The sequence below is a fragment of the Penicillium pulvis genome (assembly GCF_028828015.1).
Source record: "Penicillium pulvis strain IBT 33274 chromosome Unknown contig_23_segment0_segment0, whole genome shotgun sequence".
Lineage (NCBI taxonomy): Eukaryota > Fungi > Ascomycota > Eurotiomycetes > Eurotiales > Aspergillaceae > Penicillium > Penicillium pulvis.
The window spans coordinates 1,981,989-2,004,339 of NW_026643075.1; the positions used below are offsets into that span (position 1 = coordinate 1,981,989).

The 22,351-nt window shown below is 50.2% G+C and overlaps 2 protein-coding genes across 2 annotated transcripts; one reads left to right on the forward strand and one right to left on the reverse strand.

Moving 5' to 3' along the window:
• Nucleotides 1-107: 107 nt before the first annotated feature.
• N7503_005017 (MFS transporter) lies at nt 108-1,754 on the forward strand (the record flags this gene model as incomplete). Its single annotated transcript, XM_057064564.1, has 1 exon — nt 108-1,754. The coding sequence occupies one exon, from the start codon at nt 108-110 to the stop codon at nt 1,752-1,754; it is 1,647 nt and encodes a 548-aa protein (XP_056922307.1).
• A 745-nt stretch (nt 1,755-2,499) lies between these two features.
• On the reverse strand, nt 2,500-21,063 carry nrps1 (uncharacterized protein; the record flags this gene model as incomplete). The annotated part of the gene is made up of 8 exons (XM_057064565.1): nt 2,500-5,211; nt 5,268-6,880; nt 6,932-7,592; nt 7,642-8,024; nt 8,087-19,682; nt 19,739-20,041; nt 20,095-20,511; nt 20,581-21,063. 8 exons carry the CDS (start codon nt 21,061-21,063, stop codon nt 2,500-2,502), a joined length of 18,168 nt encoding a protein of 6,055 aa, XP_056922308.1.
• Nucleotides 21,064-22,351: the final 1,288 nt, after the last annotated feature.

Here is a 22,351-nt window from a genome sequence, read left to right on the forward strand (position 1 = left end):
TTATCCAGAATCCTCTACTTGAAGAGAAGAAATTTCGCAAGTCCTGTTTCCTTGCCTTTTTTTTCTCTCCCTTGGTATAGCCTGCGACTGCCTTAGTCGCCTACAACATGGCCAACACAACGGAACACGACTACGATTGTCACTCGAGTAGCGACGATATCGAATCGCATGACCAAGAAATTGGTGGCGCCGATAACACGGAGCCAATCGCGCCACTGGACAAACAGAGCACCGCAGCATCAGGAATATCAGTCTTTGAAGAACGCGCGCAATCGATAGTATCACGCATTCGCAGTCGGGACCCAGGACAAGTCGCGAAATTTACGCACCCCCTCTCGCATACGAAAACGAGCCCCGATGTTATTGTCGATTTCGAGGGTCCGGATGACCCGTACCGGCCATTGAACTGGGGCTTCAGGAAGAAGGCCGTGACGACGGTTTTATACGGGTTAACAACTATGGGCACGACATGGGCTAGTTCGATTTACTCAACCGGCACAGATCAGGTTGCGGCCGAGTTCAATATTTCGACCGAGGTTGCGACCCTGGGAACTTCGCTGCTGCTGTTCGGATTAGGGTTAGGTCCACTGGTTTGGGCTCCTTTGTCCGAGGTCTATGGGCGCAAGGCGGCGGTGCTATTTCCTTACTTCATTGCCGCGATTATGTCTTTTGGAACTGCTGTTGCGAAGGATGTGCAAACGATCATGTTGACGCGGTTCTTTGCGGGCTTCTTTGGTTCCGCGCCTGTTACCAATACTGGTGGTGTTCTGGGTGATATCTGGAGTCCGGAGGAACGTGGTGCTGCCATTGTGGGGTATGCGATGGCGGTGGTGGGTGGACCTGTCCTCGGTCCGATTGCCGGTGGCGCGATTTGCCAGAGTTATCTGGGCTGGCGATGGACTCAATACCTTACCGGTATTATGATGATGTTCTTCCTTGCAATGGATCTAATCTTCGTCGACGAGAGCTACCCACCCGTATTGCTGGTAAATAAGGCACGCCGCCTGCGTTTCCAAACCGGCAACTGGGCCCTACATGCTCGCCACGAGGAATGGGATGTCACATTGAAAGAGCTAGGAAATAAGTACATGATCCGCCCATTTGCCCTTCTTGCAACGCCCATCTGCTTCCTGGTCGCCCTCTACGCCTCCTTTGTCTACGGCATTCTATACCTCAGTCTTGCAGCCTTCCCAATCGTGTTCCAGGAAATCCGCGGCTGGAACCAAGTTGTTGGCGCCCTTCCGTTCCTCGGCTACCTAGTCGGTATTTTCATGGGTGCTGGTATCAACCTGGCCAATCAAAAATTCTACCTCAAACGCTTCAAAGCGAACAACAACCGCGCCGTTCCCGAAGCCCGTCTCCCGCCCATGATGCTCGGTTCGGTCTTTTTCGCTGGTGGCATGTTCGTCTTCGGCTGGACGAGCCCGAAGGACATCCACTGGATTGCCCCGATCATCGGTGCCGTGATGATGGGCTTCGGATTCTTCACAATCTTCCAGGCTGCGCTGAACTATCTTGTCGACACTTTCCAGACAACGGCAGCCAGTGCTATCGCCGCGAACACATTCCTGCGCTCCATGTTCGCTGGCGCGTTCCCGCTATTCACCAATGCCATGTTCCATAATCTTGGTGTTCCATGGGCCGCCAGTATCCTGGGCTTCATTTCCCTTGCGCTTATTCCCATTCCGTATCTGTTCTATACATACGGCAAAAGCATTCGGGCGCGCGGGAAGTGGTCGGCCGCATCTGTTTAGAACTCCGTCATTTTTGCATATGGCTTCTTTCTCTCCATTTCTTGGAGAGATGATGTTGTTTTTTTCCTGAGTACTTTGACTCGTTATTAGATGGGACTGCTTTGCATTGCAGATAACTGATAGATACCCCCCTTTACACTGCTTTTTGTCATGAGATTGATGTGTGGAGTTGTTTGATTAACCTATTAATGCACATAGCATAATTCAAAAGTACAATTACTTACGTCAAAGCCTGCTATCAAGTCATATCCTTAGAAATTAGAAGTAAGCGGTGCTATTCCAGGGTTTGAATTGGCCGATATCTGCGAAACGCATTTAAGGCAGCTTACTATTGAGCAAGGTTTTGGTAGAGACCAGTTTCCATTATACTATGGTAAGACATGATTGATAGGAGACATAGACACGAGAGACATCAGAGACATCAGAGACGCGAAAAAAAGACAGGAAAGTAGAGTCAAGACAGATAAGGAAATAAAGAAAGGCCGATATGAGATCCGTGAATCCATATCTCATAAGCATATAGAGACATAAGAGATGTGTCGGTTCCTGTCCTCAAGGTTGAGCACAAGAGTCGCCGAATAAACAATGAAACAATGAAAGTAGATAAAATAACCAATGATGGGTAGCCTGTCGTTGCACCAATTTATTTTTCCTTTTTCCTTTTTCTTCTTTTTTTTTTTTTCTTCTTCTTTTCTTCTTTTTTTTTTTTGTTTATTAAGAAGCAAGCTCAGGTCGCGCGACCAAATCAAGCATTACTAGACACCATGCTGTTGTTGGTGTTGCTGCTGCTATTGTTGCGACGAGTTAACTTCCTGGCAAGGGTCATAGCCTTCTCCCAGGTCTTCTTCTTCTCAACACGAGTCCTGATTGACGGATCGGGAGACGCGGCACCTGTAGCTTGTTCAGCTGGAAGCTCCTCCTGGTGCTTAGCATTGTGAAGCGCCAGAACGGCCATCTGACCCAAGAAAGACGGGTGCTCAAGCAGATCTTCAAGGCGGACCTTGAGACCTTCTTGCTCGAGTAACCAAGTCAACTGGGCCATGTTGAAAATGTCACCGCCCAAATCGAAGAATGACGAATCAAGCTGGAAAGCAGCTTGGTTTGCCGGCTTGTCATTTGCATCTGGGTCGACGGTCGTGTTCGAGGCGCGTGGAGGAAGGACCTGGTGCCAGGAGCGGGAGAGAATGTCGGAGTGGACAAGGAGCTCAGCGATGGAGCGCGACTTGAGATGTGCGCTGAGGAAGTGCTCGTCTGATGTACGGGGAAGGTCATCGACGACTTGAGGTGGCAGGGAGCACAGCATGTTAGGCGAAGGCAGGGCAGTTGATGGGTTTGCGATGAGCGACTGTGCAGTCTCGCAAACCATGTCGAGCACCTTCTCTGCGAAGGCAGGAAGAATAGGCCCCTTCTCGGAGTAGCCGAGACTTATGTCAAGGTTGCGGTCGTCGGTTGGGCGAGAGACCATTGTCAAGTCGGCGAAGTTGTCGTTGACACCTGCACCGCCCATGCGGTACTTGGTGTTGTCAAGCTCAAGCTCGCCTTGGTAGTCAACGTTCTGATGGAAGACAGACGTAGTGAAGTAGGTCCATGACGGCCAATCTGTGCAGTGCTTGATAATCTCTCGGAAGCCAAGGGACTCGAAGGGCATGTTCGAAACTTGCTGGTCTTGGAGGTAACGGAACAGTTCAAGGCCAGTCCATCTGTCATTGAAGTTGACACGGACAGGAATGACATTGACACAGGGACCGACAGTTGATTCAATGCCTGGAACAGTGGCGTTGCGACCACTGATGGTCAGGCCGAACACGACATCGGATTGAGAGGACAGCTTGGCGAGAGTCAAGGCCCAGGCTGCCTGCATAACTGTGGCAACGGTGACATTTCCAAGGGCTGTCGGAGGGATCTCGATGGTCTTCTTAATCTCAGTGAAGGCTCCGATGTTTTGGAACATGGTTGTGCCCTTGCGGCGGACAACCTGTGTCATTTGCGAGCCCTTCATGAGTTTAGACCAGTGGTTGTAATGATCCGGGCCGATAGTTCCAGGCAGCTGTCGAAGGTAGCTGGCATAGGAAGTGACTGGGGGAAGAGGGCTGCCCTCGTAGCCATGCTTGATGGCAGACATGATCTTCGAAAGACACACTCCATCGTACTGAGTGTGGGACAGGCGGATCATGATCCGGTGTTGGTCGCTCCCCTTCTTCTTGACAACATAGAACTGCACGTATTGCTCACCCTCACGTGGGCCATACTCTCTGTCACGCTGCTGCAAAGTCATTGTGAACTCGTCTAGGTCACGATCGGTGTCATAGACAAAGATGCTTGGGCGGATTTTGCGCAGCACAACCTGGAAGAACTGGTCGTGGAAGCAGACAAAAACAGTCCGCAAGATGTCGAATGCATCAACGACCTTGAGGCAGCTCTCACGAAGACGACGAAGATCCAAAGGACCATTGCCTTCCAAGAAAAAGTAGTTCAACATCCAGCGAGACTTAAAGAGAGTCGCAGTCAAAGACATTGCCTGGAAGTCAGTAACTGGGAGGACATCTGCGATGCCACCCTTGAAAACACCAATCTTAGGACAGATACCACGTTGCACTGAATCCTCATCGACGGCCATTGTAGGTCGTAGCACGGAGATGCTTTCAGATGATGGAGTGGGTGCAAGAGTGGTGGGCGTGCTGTTCGGGAATGACGGAACCTCCTTATGAGTAGACTGGAGGTCAGCATTGAGAATCTGCTGCGTCACGTTGGCAGCGCGAACAGTGGTGAGCATGTCCTCAAAAACAGGATTGTTGAATACATCCGCAACAGTAAGAACCAATCCATCTTCACGAGCAGCACTGACCATCTTCATGGCAGTGATGCTGTCTCCTCCAAGCTTGAAGAAGCTGTCCTGATGTCTCACGACATTTGGCGAGAGACCCAGGGCAGTGCTCCAAAGATTCCAAAGCCTCCGCTCCACATCAGCCGACATACCCTCCTCACTGCTCCGCGAGGTTGCTGAACAAACACCCGAGTCATCCGCTTCTTGATTTCCTTCCAATGGGTAAGGCGAGTCGATTCCATCATCAGTGTGACCATAGCCCGAAAATCCGGAGGTCTGTATCTTTGGAACCATCAACTTGCCTTCCCTCAACATCTGACCAATGATCTCATGAACACGATTATCAATAATCTTTTGAATAGCAACACCATCCAAGGCGTCCACCACAGGCTTGACTTTGTCGTTGGAAGTCGACTGTGAGTAGTTCGACTCCGAAGCCAGCTCCTCTGCGACACTGCCGCCGAAGTTGGAAGAGGCGATAGTCGCGGTTGGTGATTCAATGAACCCAGTGAACACCCTGGCAATAGTGTCCACTAAGGATTGGGCTTGCTCATCGGAGACAACGTCGCTCCAGTACCTGAGCATAATGCCCTCGCCCCCTCGAGAGATGTCAACGTTGACAGTGACAGCGTACTATTTAATGTCAGATATTAAATCATTGAAACGAAAGTTTGCGAATGATAACTTACCTCACTAGGGTCGTGAGCATGCTGCAAATCAAATGACAGGCCCTTGTCTTTGTTACCACCGGCAACAGTGTGGTTCTGAATAGACAAGGTAGTGTTGAACAAGGACTGACCCTGCCAGCCAAGCTCATGTTGAATGCTAGCAAGAGAGCAGCTTTGGTGAGGAATACTGCTAATGTAGTCCGCGTTGACACGCTTGGAGATGTCGTCCAGAGTCTGTGTGGGGGAGAACTGTACACGACAACAAAGCATGTTGATGAAAATACCGACCATGTCTTGGATTCCGTTGACTGGAGCATCGCGACCGGCAGACAGGTAGCCAAAGCAGACATCATCAGAGCCGGTGAACTGCTTCAGGACGATAGCCCAGGCAGAAAGAGTCAAGTTTGCTAGGGTAACGGAGGCTCGCTCGCAGAAGCCCAGCAACTCTGGGTATCGTTGGAAATCCATCAAAATGCCTTTCAGCTCGCGGCTGCTCTGGTAGCCAGGATTGGAAGCCAGATGGCAAGGGTTGACACCACTGAGATAATTCTTCCAGTGATCAAGGGCTTGGCCACGGCTTTGGGTTCTAATGAACTTGATGTACTCGCTGAAACGAGGGCCGGAACCTTCAGCCAGTCGGCGGTCATAAGCCATGGTCAAATCGCGTAACAAAACATCTACACCACCACCGTCGATAATAGCATGATTGATCTCGAGCTTCACAAAAACGCGTCCAGTAGGCGTCTTGCAGACGGTGAATTGGTTGGAGATCTTGGCGGGGCGCATGGCGTTCAGATTGTGAAGGGAGATCGCACTCAACTTCTCCTGGACCTGGGAGTCAGGGCATTCAACACGAAGTACATGATCAGGGATATTCTTGAAAACAAGCTGGTCAAAGGATCCTCCACTGTAGTTGCTGTCAATGAAAACAGTCCGGAGAACGGGGTGCCGTTCGACAACCATCTGCCAGGAGCGGGCAAGCTTCTCGGCATCAACCTTATGAGTGCGAAGGTCCTTGATTTCAAAAATGGTATGAAACATGTAGGCACTGGGGTCACGAAGTTGGCTCAGCAACAGACCTTCCTGCATTGGGGAGCAAGGGTAAATATCCTCAACTTCGTTCTTGTTGCGGATACCGAGCTTGCGGAAAGTGTTGTTAGTGAGGATCTGCAAGCCGTTGTAGTTGATTGGCAGCAAAGGATAGTCACTAAGGGTAGGCTCTGGGGTGGCAGTCTTGAGAATTGACATATCCTTCTCCAACGTTTGCTTGCACTGGAGAATCCAGCGACGGATCTGGTTTTCGTTCTGCATCTTGTTGTTGTACGTGAAGCCAATGTTTAGGCGGTCTTTCACTACAATTGCAGAAACCTCGAAGAGGGCGAAGCGAACAGTCTCGGGGCCCATGTCACCTGCAACGGCGAAGTCGGAGCCGTCAAACACGTTTCCTTGATGCCGGAAGAGCGAGTCTGCCCGCTCAAGCTGCTGCATCTTGCCAAGATAGTTGAAGAGAATTTCCAATGGAACCTGGAAGTCATCGCCACCAGCTTGGAGCAGGCTCTTGGCGAAGTATGGCCGACCATTGTCGCTGATCTTCCGGCGGGTGTCCTTAACACGTTTGATGGTGTCAATGATACCTATGCGAAATATTAGTAAATGATCATTTTTCAGGCTTGGCTTGAACATACCTTTTTGTCCCTCAACTAGAAGAGGTGACATTGTGGTAAACCAACCAACAGTTCTTGATAGGTCAACGCTGGCATCCCAGGATTCACGGCCATGTCCTTCGTTGTAGATAGTAGGCACCTTGCGGTCAGTAAATACGCGACCGAAGGAGTGAATGATACAGGCGAGCAACACATCAACCGTCTCAGTGGCAAAGATTTCATGACAGCCATCAAGGAGGAATTTCGTAGCCTCCTCGGTCAAACTGAAAGATTCCATCTTGATGTCACCATAGACGTTGGCAGTGTCTTGCATCCCCCAGTACGACAGATCAGTCGGTTCAGGAGTGAAGGGTAGTGCGAGGTCAATGTCATGTGTCTTAGTTCGTTCAAGTTGCATGGCACACCAGCTCTGGAATGAGAGCGCTTTTTCATCCGAGAGAGAGCCAGATATGATCAACTCCTCGAGATCGGATAGAACAATGCGCCAGGAAACCATGTCAACACACAGATGATGAGCGACTAGGAAGAGCACCTGGCCGCCTGTTCGGAGGTTGAAGAGATCGGCCGCAAAGATAGGACCATTTATGGGATCCAGGCAACACTGGCTTTCGGCAATCTGTGGGACCATGGCATGTGTGTCACTGACTGAGTGTACACGGAAGCGGAAAGATTGATCAACTTCCTAAATAATTGTCAGTTGGTTCCAAAAGTTGAATCAGATATACACATACCGCTGCTCCCTTTTGTTGCCATTTTCCATCAACGCTCTTGCTAAAACGGGTACGGAACATCGCGTGCTGGCTGGTGACAGCCTTGATCGCCCGTCGCAGAACTTCACCCTCAACCCTGCGCGAGATACGGACGGTCATGCTCTGGTTGAAACGGGCTGCGCCCTTGAACGATGCTGAGGACTGCATATAGAGCTTCTGCACGGGAGAGAGCGCAAAGCCCTCTCCGGACTTTTCTTCGCGATGAGCAGTGACAGGAGCCTTAGACTTAGCGGCCTGTGCTAGTTCTTTGACTGATCTGCTTTGAAGGATATCGTTCAGAGTCAAAACCAGCCCCTGTTTACGCGCCCGTGAGATCACAGCCATTCCAGTGATGCTGTCACCGCCTAGTCGATTTCGTTAGTATTGTAACCTTTTTGATTGGGACCAAGCTTTATTTGAAACTCACCTAGGCTGACGAAAGAACGTTCCACATTGACCTTGGATATAGAGATATTCAAGACCTGCGAGAAAATCTCTTGGATAACCTTGAGCGAGCCATCTTGTTGCTGCTCTTCTGGCTTCTCTCTTGGGCCACGCTTCATGGAATCGTAGTCTTGCATGATACGCTCATAAGAAGCTTCATCGATGTTTTCGAGCCATGCGGTAATCTTCTTGCGATCCAGCTTGCCAGAAACAAGCATTGGCAGTTTCTTAATTAATGCCCAGGTTGCGGGCACCATGTAAATTGGAAGCTGGGATTCAAGGCTCCTTTGGACCTCGACCAGGCCGGCGAGGCCATCCTTGTTGAAATCATCTTCATCAATAAGCTCACACACTTTGTCAGAGATAAGCTTGTTATCAGCAGAAATCTTGTTCATGGACATGACAGTGACAAGACGTTTTTGGAGCGGGCCAGTCTTGGGCAAGATGACAACAGCATGACGAACAAGGTCATTTGCTCCAATGCGATGCTCGATTTCTCCAAGCTCCATGCGCTGGCCATTAAGTTTGACTTGATGGTCCTTGCGACTGATGTACTCTACCGAGCCATCAGGGTTGTAGTAGCAAAGGTCGCCAGTCTTGTAGATTCTCCTGGGGGATGACAGATGAGACTTGAACTCCTTTGCCCAGTCTGGATTCTCGATAAAGCACTCGGCATTTTTCTCCGGATTCTTCATATATTCTCTGGCCAAGGACATCCCCTCCAGAGCAAGTTCGCCGACTGCACCCAAGGGGGCAAGTTTGTGGTGGTTGTCGGGATCCACAATCCAGGTCAGAGTACTCGGAATGCCGTAACCAATCCGAGCTGGGTTACGGTGAGAGGCCACTTCATTGTCAATGGTCGCAAACACACAGGTTTCCGTCGGTCCATATCCATTCATCAATTTGACACAGTTGGCCCATTTAGTGATTACCTCCTGGGTAACCTTTTCTCCACCTACAACCATGTGCCTCATCGAGGGCACAGAAGACGGCTCGATGATACTTGCGATCGAAGGGGTCAGGAAAGTCCAGTTCACGTTCAAGCGTCTGATGGCACCAGAAACATCGTTAACCCGCTCATCTTCGCTGGGAACACAGATACAGCCTCCAACCATCAAGATTGCAAGGGTTTCCATGATAGCAGCATCAAACGTCAGGGATGCGAATTGGAACACTCGAGATGTCGAGGTCATGAATGTCACAGGTGTGAAGGCCATGATACTGCTCACGCAGTTTCGGTGCTCCACAATGATACCCTTCGCACGACCCGTACTACCAGAGGTGAAAAGGGCATATGCCATGTTGGAGGGGGTGACTTCCTGGCGGGCCTTGCAGGAGTTCAAAGACCCGTAGGCTTTGAGAGTCTCCTTGCTGATTGGAATGACTGTTTTGACGACTCTGGTATACTTGTTTGTGTAGTTCGGAGTGCAAAGAATCATGTTTGCACCAACATCCGCCAAGATCTCCTCGTGGCGAGAGGTGGGATGATGAGGATCAAGGGGAACATAAGCACCGCCGGCGATAAGGATACTGATGAGAGTAACCATTGCCCAGGCCGACTTGTCCAGGCACACTGGTACAAATACTTCTGGGCCAACTCCACGGGATACCAGGTAGTTGGCAAAAGATGAAGCCAGATCCCAGAATTCTCTGTAAGTCAATTCGCCATCCCAAGCGCAAACAGCTGGGGCCTCAGGTGTTTCGATACACTTTTCATGAATGAATTCGTGCACACACTTCTCGACTGTAAGTGGTACGCGCTTGTTCCAGTCCGCAATGGTGGCCTTGTCTTCGCAACTTGCGACTTCCAACTCAGACAATTTCACGTTGCTCCCCTTGGGAGTGGCCATCAGCTGCTTCAGGACATGACCAAATTGTTCGATCAAGCGCTTTGTCTTCCATCCACTGACAACAAGCTCATCGTGGTGCGCAGTGAAGGAAATGCTGCTCTTAGAGATTCCACATTCGAGTACAAGAGGATGAGTAAAGAAGTCCTCGCTTGTTTCGCGTTTCTCATCAATCCAGATACTTTCATTGAGCTCGCCCTCGGTGGGCTGGATGACCAGCAAGTTCTGGAAATTGCAGGCAGAGGCAGTGTCGGAATTGATTTGACGAATGCGCTGCAGACCGGCATGGAGGTGAGGAATCATGTCAGTAGTAGATTGGTTTATCTTGTCCAAGTACTGTGAGATTGACATGTCGTTGACGACTTGGATGCGAGTTGGCACAGTGCTCAAAACGGGACCAGCAATGTCGCCGACACCAGGAAGATCAATGTTGCGACCGGAAAGGGTCTCTCCAAAAGATACATCCGGAGACGCGGTATGGGTAGCAATCACGATGGCCCAGGCTGCACGTAAAAGAACGGGAAGCGTGTGGTCAACGCTGTTGGCAGGTCGGGAAATCGCCATCTTGTGGTATTGAGTGTTTCCAGCCCGCATCGCATCTGGAACTGAGTTCTGGTTTTGTGGGAAAGGATTGCTCGAAATGTCTGCCATGTAGGACTTCCAGAAGGCATCACATTCCACCATGTCTTTCTTCTTGAGGTAGTTAATGAACAGGCCATAGGAAGCAGCCGGTTCTTTGTTCAACGTTGCCTTGTAGTTCTCCTCGAATCTTCTGTAGATCAACGGAATACTCCAGCCATCATACAGTGCGTGGTGGACGGACCAAACAAAGTAGCGAGTGGATGATCCTCGGGGTTGGACAATAGCATAACCAGTCAAGCGAGCACCGTTGAACTTTGGTAGCTCTATTGAGTCGCTGGGTAGCTCGCCGAAAGACTCAGCATGAACCCAAGAGATGGGATCATCTTTGAGGATAGCCTGAGCAAAGTTCATGGCTTCAGTATGAATGATGCGGGTTCGAAGAATATCGAGATCAGCAACAGTCTGCTCCCAGGCAGCTTTGAAGCGATCAAGGTCAGCACCTTCAGCAAGTCTGAAAGCTGGCTGCGCGACATATGCACCATGATGCTTAACAGACATGGTCAAAAGGCCTTCCTGTACGGCACTGCAGGGGTATACATCGGCGACTGAATCTTTAGAGACAATGCAGCCCTCGCTAATCTCGTCGAGGAGACCCTCAAGATCGACGCCAGAAGGTAGAAGGGAGAATGGGTCAAGAGGCTGCTGCTTGACAGGCGGTGCCTCAGTAGAACTGGAGCAGATCTTTGCCATGTCAACCAAGACCGGTGTCTTGAAGATTATGGCAACATTGAGAGAGATACCCGCAGCCTGGGCAGCCCCAACGAGGTTCATAGCCGAGAACGAGTCGCCGCCAAGGGCAAAGAAGCTATCCTCATTAGTCACAGATCCCTGCTCCAGGTCGAGGGTCTGCTCCCAAAGGGTTCGAAGCTGAGCCTCAATGCCATTGTCCGAGGTCTCTTCAATCTTGCCTCCAGTATTGAAGGTAATGTAGGACTTCAATGTCTCTTTGGAAAGAGTTTGGACCATAGCACGTAGGCGTCTACGATCAATCTTTGCAGAAGATGTGAAAGGAAGGTTTCGCAGCGGGAAGAAGAGACGAGGCATCATGCTCTGTGGGAGATAATCTGGGAGGGAGCTCTTCAATCTTTGCACAGCATCCATGTTACTCACAGAGATTGGCAAGAGTAGAGGATCAGCCCCAGGAATAGTAGGCGCAAATTGATCGTTAGTACCACCCTGCTCTAAGTCGCCATCGTGGATGGTGAAGAAGGCAGCGAGACCTTTAGCGACGGTCTTCTCTTGGGGAACAACCACGTCAACGGCGACCTGGGAACCCTCTGGGAGGCAGCGGGTGCACTGGTGCTCAATCTCCTCAAGCTCAATGCGCTGTCCGTTGAATTTGATTTGAGTGTCCTTGCGTGCAAGGAAAGCGAGAGTGCCATCACTGTTGTACCGGACAAGATCTCCAGTGCGGTACATGCGATCACTGCGGCTGAAGATACCATGGAGACCAGCGTGGTGACTCCAAACTGGGTCTTCCACGAACGCGGCCTTGGTTTTCTCTGGGTTTCCAAGATATTCGCGGGCAATGTTGCTTCCCTCAAGAAGCATCTCACCAACCGCACCAACGGGGAGAAGACGGTTATAATTGTTTGGATCCACAATCCACACTCGGCAGTTTGCAGCGAGACCAATAGATGTAGGGTCATCATTGACACGGTTTCCATCCCAGTCAACCTTGACACCGACAGTGGCTACAACAGTAGCTTCTGAAGGCCCATAGGCATTGATGACAAATCGGTCATGCCAGCGGTCAATGTGGTGGGCAGGCATCTTCTCACCGCCGGTGATGATGGTCTTCAAAGTAGGCACACTCTTGGGCTCGAGGGTATTGACGATAGCAGGGGGCGATGCCATATAATTGGCCTCCATGCGTCGAATGGCACCTCCGAGATTGTTCATACGCTCCTCTTCACTAGGCACGCAGACACAGCCTCCGGTCATCAAAGTCATCATAATCTCCAAAATGCTGACGTCAAATGTGTAATTCGAGAATTGCAGTGCGCGCGTTCCTGAGTTCATGTGCAGTGCATTCATCATCGCGATAGCAGTGGTGCTGAGCGCCATGTGCTCCACCACGGTCGCCTTTGGCTTCCCCGTAGTCCCAGATGTAAAGATTGCGTATGCAGCATTGGCAGGAGTTGGGCGAGTGCCGGGCAATGCTAATGGCGATTCAGGAAGCTGAGAAATCGCAGTTTGAGACACGGAAAGGGCCTTTTTGCACAGCTTGGACATCTTTGATTGCAATGAAGCTGAGCAGAGAACCACATCGGCACCAATCTCATCAATTAACATCTGAAGTCGTGAATCAGGGTGGGAGGGGTCAATGGACACGAATGCTCCACCGGCCTTGAGAACGGCCAACTGCGCAACAATTGCCCAGGCTGACTTCTCAAAGCACAAAACTACAAAAACTTCTGGTTTGATACCGAGTCCCGTAAGGTAGCGAGATAGTCGGCTAGTCACAATCTCCAGCTGGCCATAAGTGAAGTCCTTGTCCCATGAGCAGATTGCGTCTGCACGAGGGTGAAGAAGGGCTTGCTGCTGGATTAGTTCATCGGCGCATTTCTCAACCCGAGGAGGCACAGAAGCATTCCAATCGCGAATCTGACGGCACGATCGCTGAGACAGGAGATCAAGGTTTCCAATGGTGCGCTCGCACGGGTCGGCAGACATCATATCATTAAGGATTTGGTCGAAAGTGTCGATAACATGAGTGACTTGGACAGAGGTCAAGGTCTCTGTAGAGTAGCTGAAGTCAATTTCGGCAACGGAGGTCGACACCTGAGCTGTAACAGCAACATTGTAGGCTTTGGATGTAGCAGTATCCCGGGCCTGGCGTTGAGGTAGGGAGTCAACAGCACGATAAGTTAGAAGGGTGTTGAATACATTGGCATCGTCCATGCCCAACTGCTGCTTTACAACAGCAAGCTCAGCAAAGTTCTCCTTGCTCTTTTCAAACTCTGTCTTGGTCTTTTGCAGGGATTCATTCAAGTTCAGTTCGTTATTCAACATGAGACGGGCAATGGCGACGGAGGATGGGTCATCAGTCTGCGAGGCCCAGTAGCCAAAACAGACATCGTCGTTACCAGTGTAACATCTCAAAACAAGACCCCACGCAATCTGGAAAATAATTTCCAAGGAAACTCCAGTCAATCTACCGAACGCGTGGAGCTGATTTGTCTGCTTGTTGAGGGTTCGAGTGGACCGACCCTTGTTGGCGGTTTCTTGGGAAATGGCTGGGAAATTGCATGGCTCAATGTCGGCCAAATACTCTCTCCAGTAATCAACATTAGTATTGGAGAAAGATTGGCGGGACGTTCTGTTCCCAGATTTGATTCCAGTCCACTGCTTGACATCAAAGGATCCAAGAACAGTGGTGGAGAGATTCAGGATTTCGGCGTGGAGGCTCTGGTAGTCAGTCTTACCTATGGGGGTCAATGGGATGGAAGAAATGGGTATGTAAAGACTAGGAACCTTGCTTGAGGAGATTCTCGTAGACAAGTAAGTGTGTAGTGAGGAAATGGCAGCTTTCAACTCGGGTGCCGAGCTTTGAATAACTTTGTCGCCGAAGCTGGCAGTAGACACATCTGAGGCGCACAGGAAAACAATAATCCGATCTTCACCACCGAAAGGCAAGGTACTGACAGCAGCGCGGCGCTTTGATGAAAAGAACACGTCAATGCACTGTTCCACATCAAGGGAATCGGAGCACGGCACAAAGTGACGATCGACCGTCTTCTTGCCAACAAAGACGAATGAGCCATCAGAATTGCAGCGGACGAGGTCACCAGTCTTGAAGAACTTCCGAGGCTCAGACTCTGTGGGGTCGGACTGACCCTCGAGAGTGGCGAGCCACGATGGGTTGTCAAAGACATCCGCGGTTTCTTCCTGCCCCAGGTAGCGGGCGGCAAGGCCGGGTCCTTCAATGACCAACTCACCAACAGCTCCAATAGGAACGAGAGTGTTATGATTCGATGGATCAACAACCCAAGCAACATTGGAAACAGCGGATCCAATGATGGTCGGTGCTTGCTCTGGATGGACCAAACTATGGAAACAAGAACATGAGGTTTCCACGGTTCCAAAGAAGTGGTGCAAATGAAGGTCGTCTGCTTGCCAATGCTGCAACTTCCTTTCCGTTGAGAGTTCACCGAACATTCCAACGGTCTTCAGGCCTGGAATATCCTGTGGGCTGACGAATGCAGCGACGCTTGGTGTCATGCAGATCGTGTTGACAAGAAGAGTGTTAACCGAAGTTGCAAGATTTGCTGGGTGGACATCAGCCGGGATACACACACAGCCACCATGGATGAATGCGCCAAACGCCTCCAGAATGAAGAGATCACTTGTGTGTGCAGCAAACTGAAGGACACGCGACGCATCTGTGAGGTTCAGGGAGGAGGAAAAGGCCTCGACTCTAGTCATGAGGCATGAGTGGTCGAGGACAACGGCTCGCGCTCTCTGCGAAGTACCAGATGAGAACGCAACAAAAGCGGCGTCGCTCGGGCATGCAGCGGACAAGAGGGGCTCATCGTTGAGATACTCCAGCAAAGATTCAGTCACAGGGATGACATAGGGAATCGTCTCCTCGAGGACCTGAGCCTTCTCAGGAGATGCGAGCGCAACTTGCACAGCGTTCTCTACTACCCAAGATTCAATTAGACCCATTGTCTTGGCGGAGTCAATGGGAATACATCCGCCTCCAGCTTTCATGATCGCCAGAACAGAGACAATGTTCCATACGGATTTTTCAAATGATGTTGGGATAAGGCTTCCTGGGCCCACGCCGAAGGTCACTAGGTAACTGGCAAGGCGGGATGAATATTGATCCAACTTGGAGTAACTGAGACTTCCATCCCAAGCAGCGACTGCAAGCGCCTCCGGCTTCTTGGTAGCCATATCCTGGATGATATGGTGAGCGCACTTCTCAATGGCCTGGGGCACCTTGCTGTTCCAGGAGAGGATCTCAGCCTTGTTGCTCTCGCTCACAATGTCCAGACAGCGAATCTGGCTGTCGATCTGGGTCATCATGCTCTCCAGACACTGGACATAAGTGTTTGCAACATTGAGAGCCTGAGCATCAGAGAGGCTTGTGGTCCAGTAGTTGATATCTATTCTTGCCTTCGTATCCATAGCTTCAATATTGATGAAGACGGGGAATTCAGCAGGGTCATGGATAGAGCCAACCTCGACACACTGAATATCACTGCTCACTGCGTCCTTCGCACCAGGGAGGCGGCGGTAAGATACACCCGAGTTGAACAGGTTCGCATCAGATAGCTTGAGTGCATGTTGAATGTCAATCAAGGAGGTGTGTCGGAATGGAAGGCTCTCCATGTAGTCATCCTGGATCTGCTGCAAAACATCACTGAGTAGTGAGTCACTGGACATCTTCATCCGGCAAATCATTAGATTGATAACTGGACCAACGACCGATTGGACACCATCGGCAGAGACATCCCGCAAAGACGCCATGTAGCTGAAGCTGACGTCGTCAGAGCCACAGAACAGACGCAAGGTAAGTCCCCATGCCGCATTGAAGACATTAGACAGCGTAATTCCCTTCTTCTCACACGCGGTCTGGAGCTGAGCCAAGGCTCCGAAGTTGACGGGCATCGAACGAAGGCTCTTCTCCTGCGGTGCCTGACCATCGGTAAGGGTCGGGAAAATACATGGCTTCGCATCCGAAAGGTAAGACCGCCAGTAGTTGATGCTGGCCTTCTGGGGTGCATCCTGTAGGAAGCTGATGTAATCTTTGAAGAGAGGTGGACGAGTCTCCTCGAGCCTGCCAACATACGCAAGCTGCAAGTCGCGGAGAATGATAGAAATAGAGTTGCCATCCATGGCCGCATGGCTCAGTTCAATACGACAGAAAATTCGATCTGTCGATGTCTGGCAGATGCTGAAGCGATACGCCGGAGTGAGTTCGTTGTAATCCTTGGGTTCCTGTGCGTCGAAAGTGGCCAAAACATCGCTGTCACCTGCAGAATGCAGGAACACGGGAGTTGAGTCGTACTCTTTCAAGACAACCTGGCAGAATGGATCACGGGGTGTGAGGTTCTCGGCAAAGATGGTGCGGAACATCGCATGGTGGGAGACAACCTGCTTCCATGCTTCAACCAGACGATCAACGTTTGGCGCGGTTGATCCTGTACCTTGGATTTCAAATGTATCATGGACAGCGTAGTATGAGCTATCGCGTGTGCGACCGAGCAAAATACCCTGTTGCATACGAGAGCATGGATAAATGTCTTCAATAAGATCAGGCGATGCAATACCAAGAGCCGGTAGCTTCTGGGTAAGCATTTTCTCGAGGCTGTCATAATTCAAAGAAAGCATAGGAAAAGAGCTCAAAGTCAATCGGGAAGACATTGACGAGAGTTGCTCAGAAAGCGAAACAAGTTGCTTCTGGCACTGTGAGACCCAAGAGTGGATGCGGTCCTGGTGTTGCATAAACTTGTTGAAAGAGAATGTAAAGCGGATCTTGCCAGAAACGACCATGGCGGAAATCTCGAAGAGACCAAAGCGAGGTGTATCACGCCCGAAGTCAGCAGCATCATTACCTTGACCTGTTTCGCCAGCCATTTGGTCAACTAGCTGGAAGAGTCCATCCTCTCGCTGCAGGTCACGGTGCTGACCAACATAATTGAAAGACATCTCGAAAGGGTGCGGGTAATCACCACTCTGAGGGCCTCCAGTCTTGAGGACACGACTGGCGAAATTGGCGCGGCCATTGTCAGAGACCTGTCGGCGAAGGTCTTTTACCTGAATAAGAGTATCGATTGGATCATCTGACTTATATCCATTCACGAAGATGGGGTGAAGAATGGTAAACCAACCGACAGTGTGCGAGATGTCGATTGAGGGATCCCAGACTTCACGTCCATGTCCCTCATTGTAAATCACAGGTAAAGTACGGTCATTGAATGATTGGCCAAATGAGTGCAACATTGACGCAAGGAACAAGTCGATTGGTTCGGTGTCCAGAGCCTTATGGCACTCGAGAAGAATCGAATTGGTGTGCTCTGCATCGATTTCAAATGCCGCGCAATCTACATCACCGTATGTGGTCTTATTGTCCTTGAGTCCCCAGTATCCGAAGTCGATGCTCGGCAGGGGGTTGGTCGGAACTCTCCCTTCAGTGACAAGGCTCTTCGAATGCTCTTCCTGAAGACGGCACCACGTCTGGAAAGGCAGTGAGCCATCGGCTGAAGCTGACTTCTCAGGGTTCAGCACAAGATCTTCCAAGTCTCCAAGGATGATCTTCCATGAAACAATGTCAACAACAAGATGGTGCGCTGTCATTGATAGAATATGCGGCTGAGAGTTATCTTGCATGCGGAAATAATCCACTGCTAAGAGAGGTCCAGAAAAGCAATTGATGCCAGTCTGGCTCTCACCAATGAAGGGTTTGATGGCATCCATGTTCGCGACCGTGTGAATCCGCCATCTGTAAGAGCCCTTGACATCGCGGGTGATGCGTTGAGCAGATGCTGTGGCAGAACCACTATTGTCATATCTGGCCCGCAGCATAGAGTGCCGAGTAACTAGAGTCTCAATTGCTTTCCGTAAAGTGCTTTCATCGAGGGGTTTGCTCAGGCGGGTGAGAATGCCCTGGTTGAAGTGGCCCTCACCCTCCTTTCGAACACCGAAGTGGAGGAGTTGGATCGGTGACAGATTGAAGGGCTCATCCACAGCTTCTTGGTAGGTTGTACCATGGTCGATCGCCTTTGCGCGAGTGGCGAGATCACGAATAGACTTACTACGAAGAATATCTTGCACAGACAAGCCAATACCACGCTTCTTGCAAAGTCCAATACATGTCATGGCGGCAATAGAGTCACCACCCAACCCGAGGAAACTTTCATTCAGGCTGACAAGGTGTTGGGGAATATTGAGAACGCGGCTGTAGACGGCGGCCAGGCCTTCCTCGGTTGAGTTCAAAGGCTGTGAGATCTCTGCACCGAGTGAGGGACTAGAGAGGGTCTTTCCAACATCTGGATCGGTTTCCATGCTGGTCACCCAGCCTGCAATTCCTTTCCGATCGAGTTTCCCAGACGGAAGAAGAGGAAGTGCTTCTACACACAACCAAACAGCGGGTACCATGTAAGTCGGAAGGCGGGCTGACAGTCGTTCGCGAATCCCAGGAATGAGCTCTGATTTCATCTCACTTGGAATCAGCCCCAGTGTCTCCAACTCAGCCTTGGATTCCTCAGCCAACAAGCCGGCAAATGAAATGACAGCAGCCAGTCTGCCCTTTGAGAAGCCAGACTTGGGGAAAAGGACGGAACAATGGGTAACCTTTGAGTCACGACTTAATTGGTTCTCGATCTCGCCAAGTTCAATTCGCTGGCCGTGAACCTTGACTTGCGTATCTTTGCGACCGATATAGTTTAGGGAGCCAGTGTCCGAGTTGTACCTCACCAAATCTCCAGTCTTGTAGAATCTGCGGTTTGTGCTGCCTGATTTATCCATCTTGGTCCAAGCAGGGTCATAAATGAATGAATCCTTGGTTTTCTCCGGGTTGTTGACATAGCACCGAGCCAATGTTGGCCCTTCAAGCAGAAGTTCACCTGGGCATCCGACGGGGACCAGCTCGTCTTGGTTTTCAGGATCCACTAGCCATACTTTGACACCGACTGGGAGACCAATGTCCTTGCAGTCGGTCTCGGGTGTTACCCCTGTGTTCAGCACAGACGCGACACTGGCCTCGGTAGGCCCGTATCCATTGACCAATTTAATTTTGGACCATGTTGCCAGCTGAGACTGTGACATTGCCTCTCCAGCTAGCACGAGACCCTGTAATCCAGGCACGCTTTCAATGTCGATAAAGCCGATGAATGATGGGGTAAAGCACGCCTGAGTGACCCGCATCTCGTTGATCGTGCCCACAATATCATTCAATCGCGCTTCCCCGCTTGGAATACACACGCACGCACCGGTGATGAGAGGTGTCAATGATTCCGCGAGGCTGGCATCGAATGTGTGAGCTGCAAATTGTAGGCATCTCGAATCACGGAAGACGAGAAGTCCGGCGGCGTGCGCCTTCGCACTGGAGAGGAACGCACGATGTTCCAAAAGAGTTCCCTGCCCCAAATGTCAGCCATATGCTTCGATTGGATTTGCTCGGATTGATAACTTACCTTTGGTTCTCCCGTAGATCCGGAAGTAAAGAGAACATAAGCGGCATTCTGGCTGGTAACACCAGATGCAAGTTCGACGCCGTCGGCTGGTACCGGCAGGCCATCCATGGTCTCATTGGACAGAGGAATTAAAGTCTTAACAATAGGCCGGAGCGCCTCTGCGTGGTTCTGCGAGCACAGAGCAACCGATGCCTTAACGGATTCAATCAGACGCTGAAGACGGGAGGTTGGGTGTGTCGGATCCAATGGGACGAAAGCGCCACCAGCTTTCATAACACCGAGCATGGCAACAATGTTCCATTTCTATGTAAAGTCAGCATTTTCGGATCATAAGCTTTGTTAGGATCGAGGCTTACCGATTTATCAAAAAGCAAAGCCACGCGGATTTCAGGGCCAACACCCTGCATACGCAAGTGGCATGCGAGCTTCGATGCCAAGTGGTCAAGCTCTCCATAAGTTAACGATCCATCCCAAGCGCAAACAGCCTCTCTGTCTGGGCCGCTGACAGCTTGATCATGAATTGCTTCATGGATGCAGCGGTCGTACAGCTTCGGAGTGTGGGAATTCCACTTCTGGATACGCTGCCAATCAATCTCCGAGAACAGATTAAGCTTGCTAATAGCGGTGTTTTCGGTTGAAAGGACTTTGCCGAGCACTTGCAGGAAAATGTGGGCAACACTCTTCATTTGCTCGCCGGACATGTCTCCGTTGCGCCACTCGAGAAAAATGTTGATGTCCCGGCGCATCACTTTAACATGGAGACGAACTTGGCACTATGAAAGGATAAGCACACAGATGCAGCAAAAACGTGCACGGAGTGACGGAGTGATTTCGAAACATACCTGATCGGGAAGAGCAGTCGCCAACATTGGTTTCGAAGAAGCGGAGTCGGACTTCTTGTGTGTGCGCAGCATCAAGATGGTGTTGAAGGGCAACTGACCATCGGAAGCTGTCTCAACGCTTCCACCATTCTTCAGATTCTTCCACACTTTATCTACAATTTGCTGAGTGGAGTCGTTTTCTTGAATCGCGAGTCGTACAGGGGAGATGTTCGTGATGCTGGCCCGCTGTACAGGGCTTCGTGAGCAAATAGCGTCGCCGTCGATGTGTTGGTAACCAAAGCAAATATCCTCGGTACGGAGATAGTAATGCAAGACCAGGCCCCAAGTGGCCTGCAATACCGAATTGAGGCGTCCTTCGTGCCATGCGGTTAATAACTGCGCATTTTGCGAAGGAGTCGGTCTGGTTTTCATAGAAACCGGGCGCTTAGGACCGTCAACCGCAGTGGCGAACCGAGGAAGATAGCACTTCGAGGATTGGGCCATGGTTGTCGGAGGAGTCGTTGTAATTGTTGCTGTCGTTGTTTTTTGTTCAGTCGAAATCCCGTGTATGTTGGTCTGATGTGAATATTTCGTCGGAAGTGGATAAAACAAGAGATTGTGAGTGTGAGTAGAGTGCCCTCGAATTAAGTTGGATATGAGTATGTAAATTAGATCCAAAGGAGGTTTGTCTTTCAACACAGTTATCCCGCGGAGTGGAACGTCTCAGTGATTTTAAAAGAACGACCAGTTTTAATTTTCTTATTTTACTATTTTTTTGGTAATCAACATAGCTACGCCATCGGTCATCGGTGCTCGGGCACTAGGTGCATGGCCATGCTCCTCCACAATAAAATACGACCTCGGGGATCAATAGTACAGAGAAGTACAATTTCACAATTACCCATGTATCTTCCTTGCATAGGTTCGGATCTAGATGGATAAAGGGCTGGGGAGGCGGCACGTATGGAGCCAGTGCGGTTCTAGGGGGTGGAGTACGTTCCCTTCTCGCCCCTGTGGAACCAAGTCAGACATAAGATTAACTAACTACGGAAATAGTTGCATTAGGCGAGGCCGAAATGTTCATATTCCATATTTAGCGTGTAAAAATGACATCTGGTGCTGCAGAAAGATACAAGGTAGTAGAAAAAACAATAACAAAGTAATTTCCAAAAAAGTAATCATGCAGGGGTACTTTAGAACTGCTACACTAGGAACATGTATATTTGTCTGTTTTTCTTACATCCTCACCAGAAGGCGAGCCAGATCCACTGGCAATCTCCCGGTCAAACCCCCTGACCTACGTTCTCGAACGTGGTTCCCGCAAGGATGTGAAGGTCGTGAGCTTTCGTTCGGGGCCGCGCCACCGTCATCTATAGCGCGATTTTATTTTATTTTTGAATTTCTCACATTCCTCAGCAATTCTCTCAGGTCTGGTGATCTGTATGACGATGACAGTTTCTAGAAGGTGCATGATATTTTAAACCTGGAGAACAGGTACATGGATGCCGTCCATGCTACTGTAAACATGAGAGATATATGTAGGGTCCAAGGCCAATGCTGCATACATTGGTCCACATTGAGCTCACCAGATCGTATTGAATTTTGTTACACCGACTGGATCTTAGAGCTGCACACATGGCAGCTGGACCTTGGCAACAGGACTTCGCCTCCCGGAAGAAATCAGAGCAGCTATTGGGGTCTGTGCTCTTGCACTCTAGGACCCAGTAGCAGTAAGGTTTTTTGTTTCTTTTTTTTTTCTATTTTTCTTTTTTGAAAAAGGGACGTGGAGATC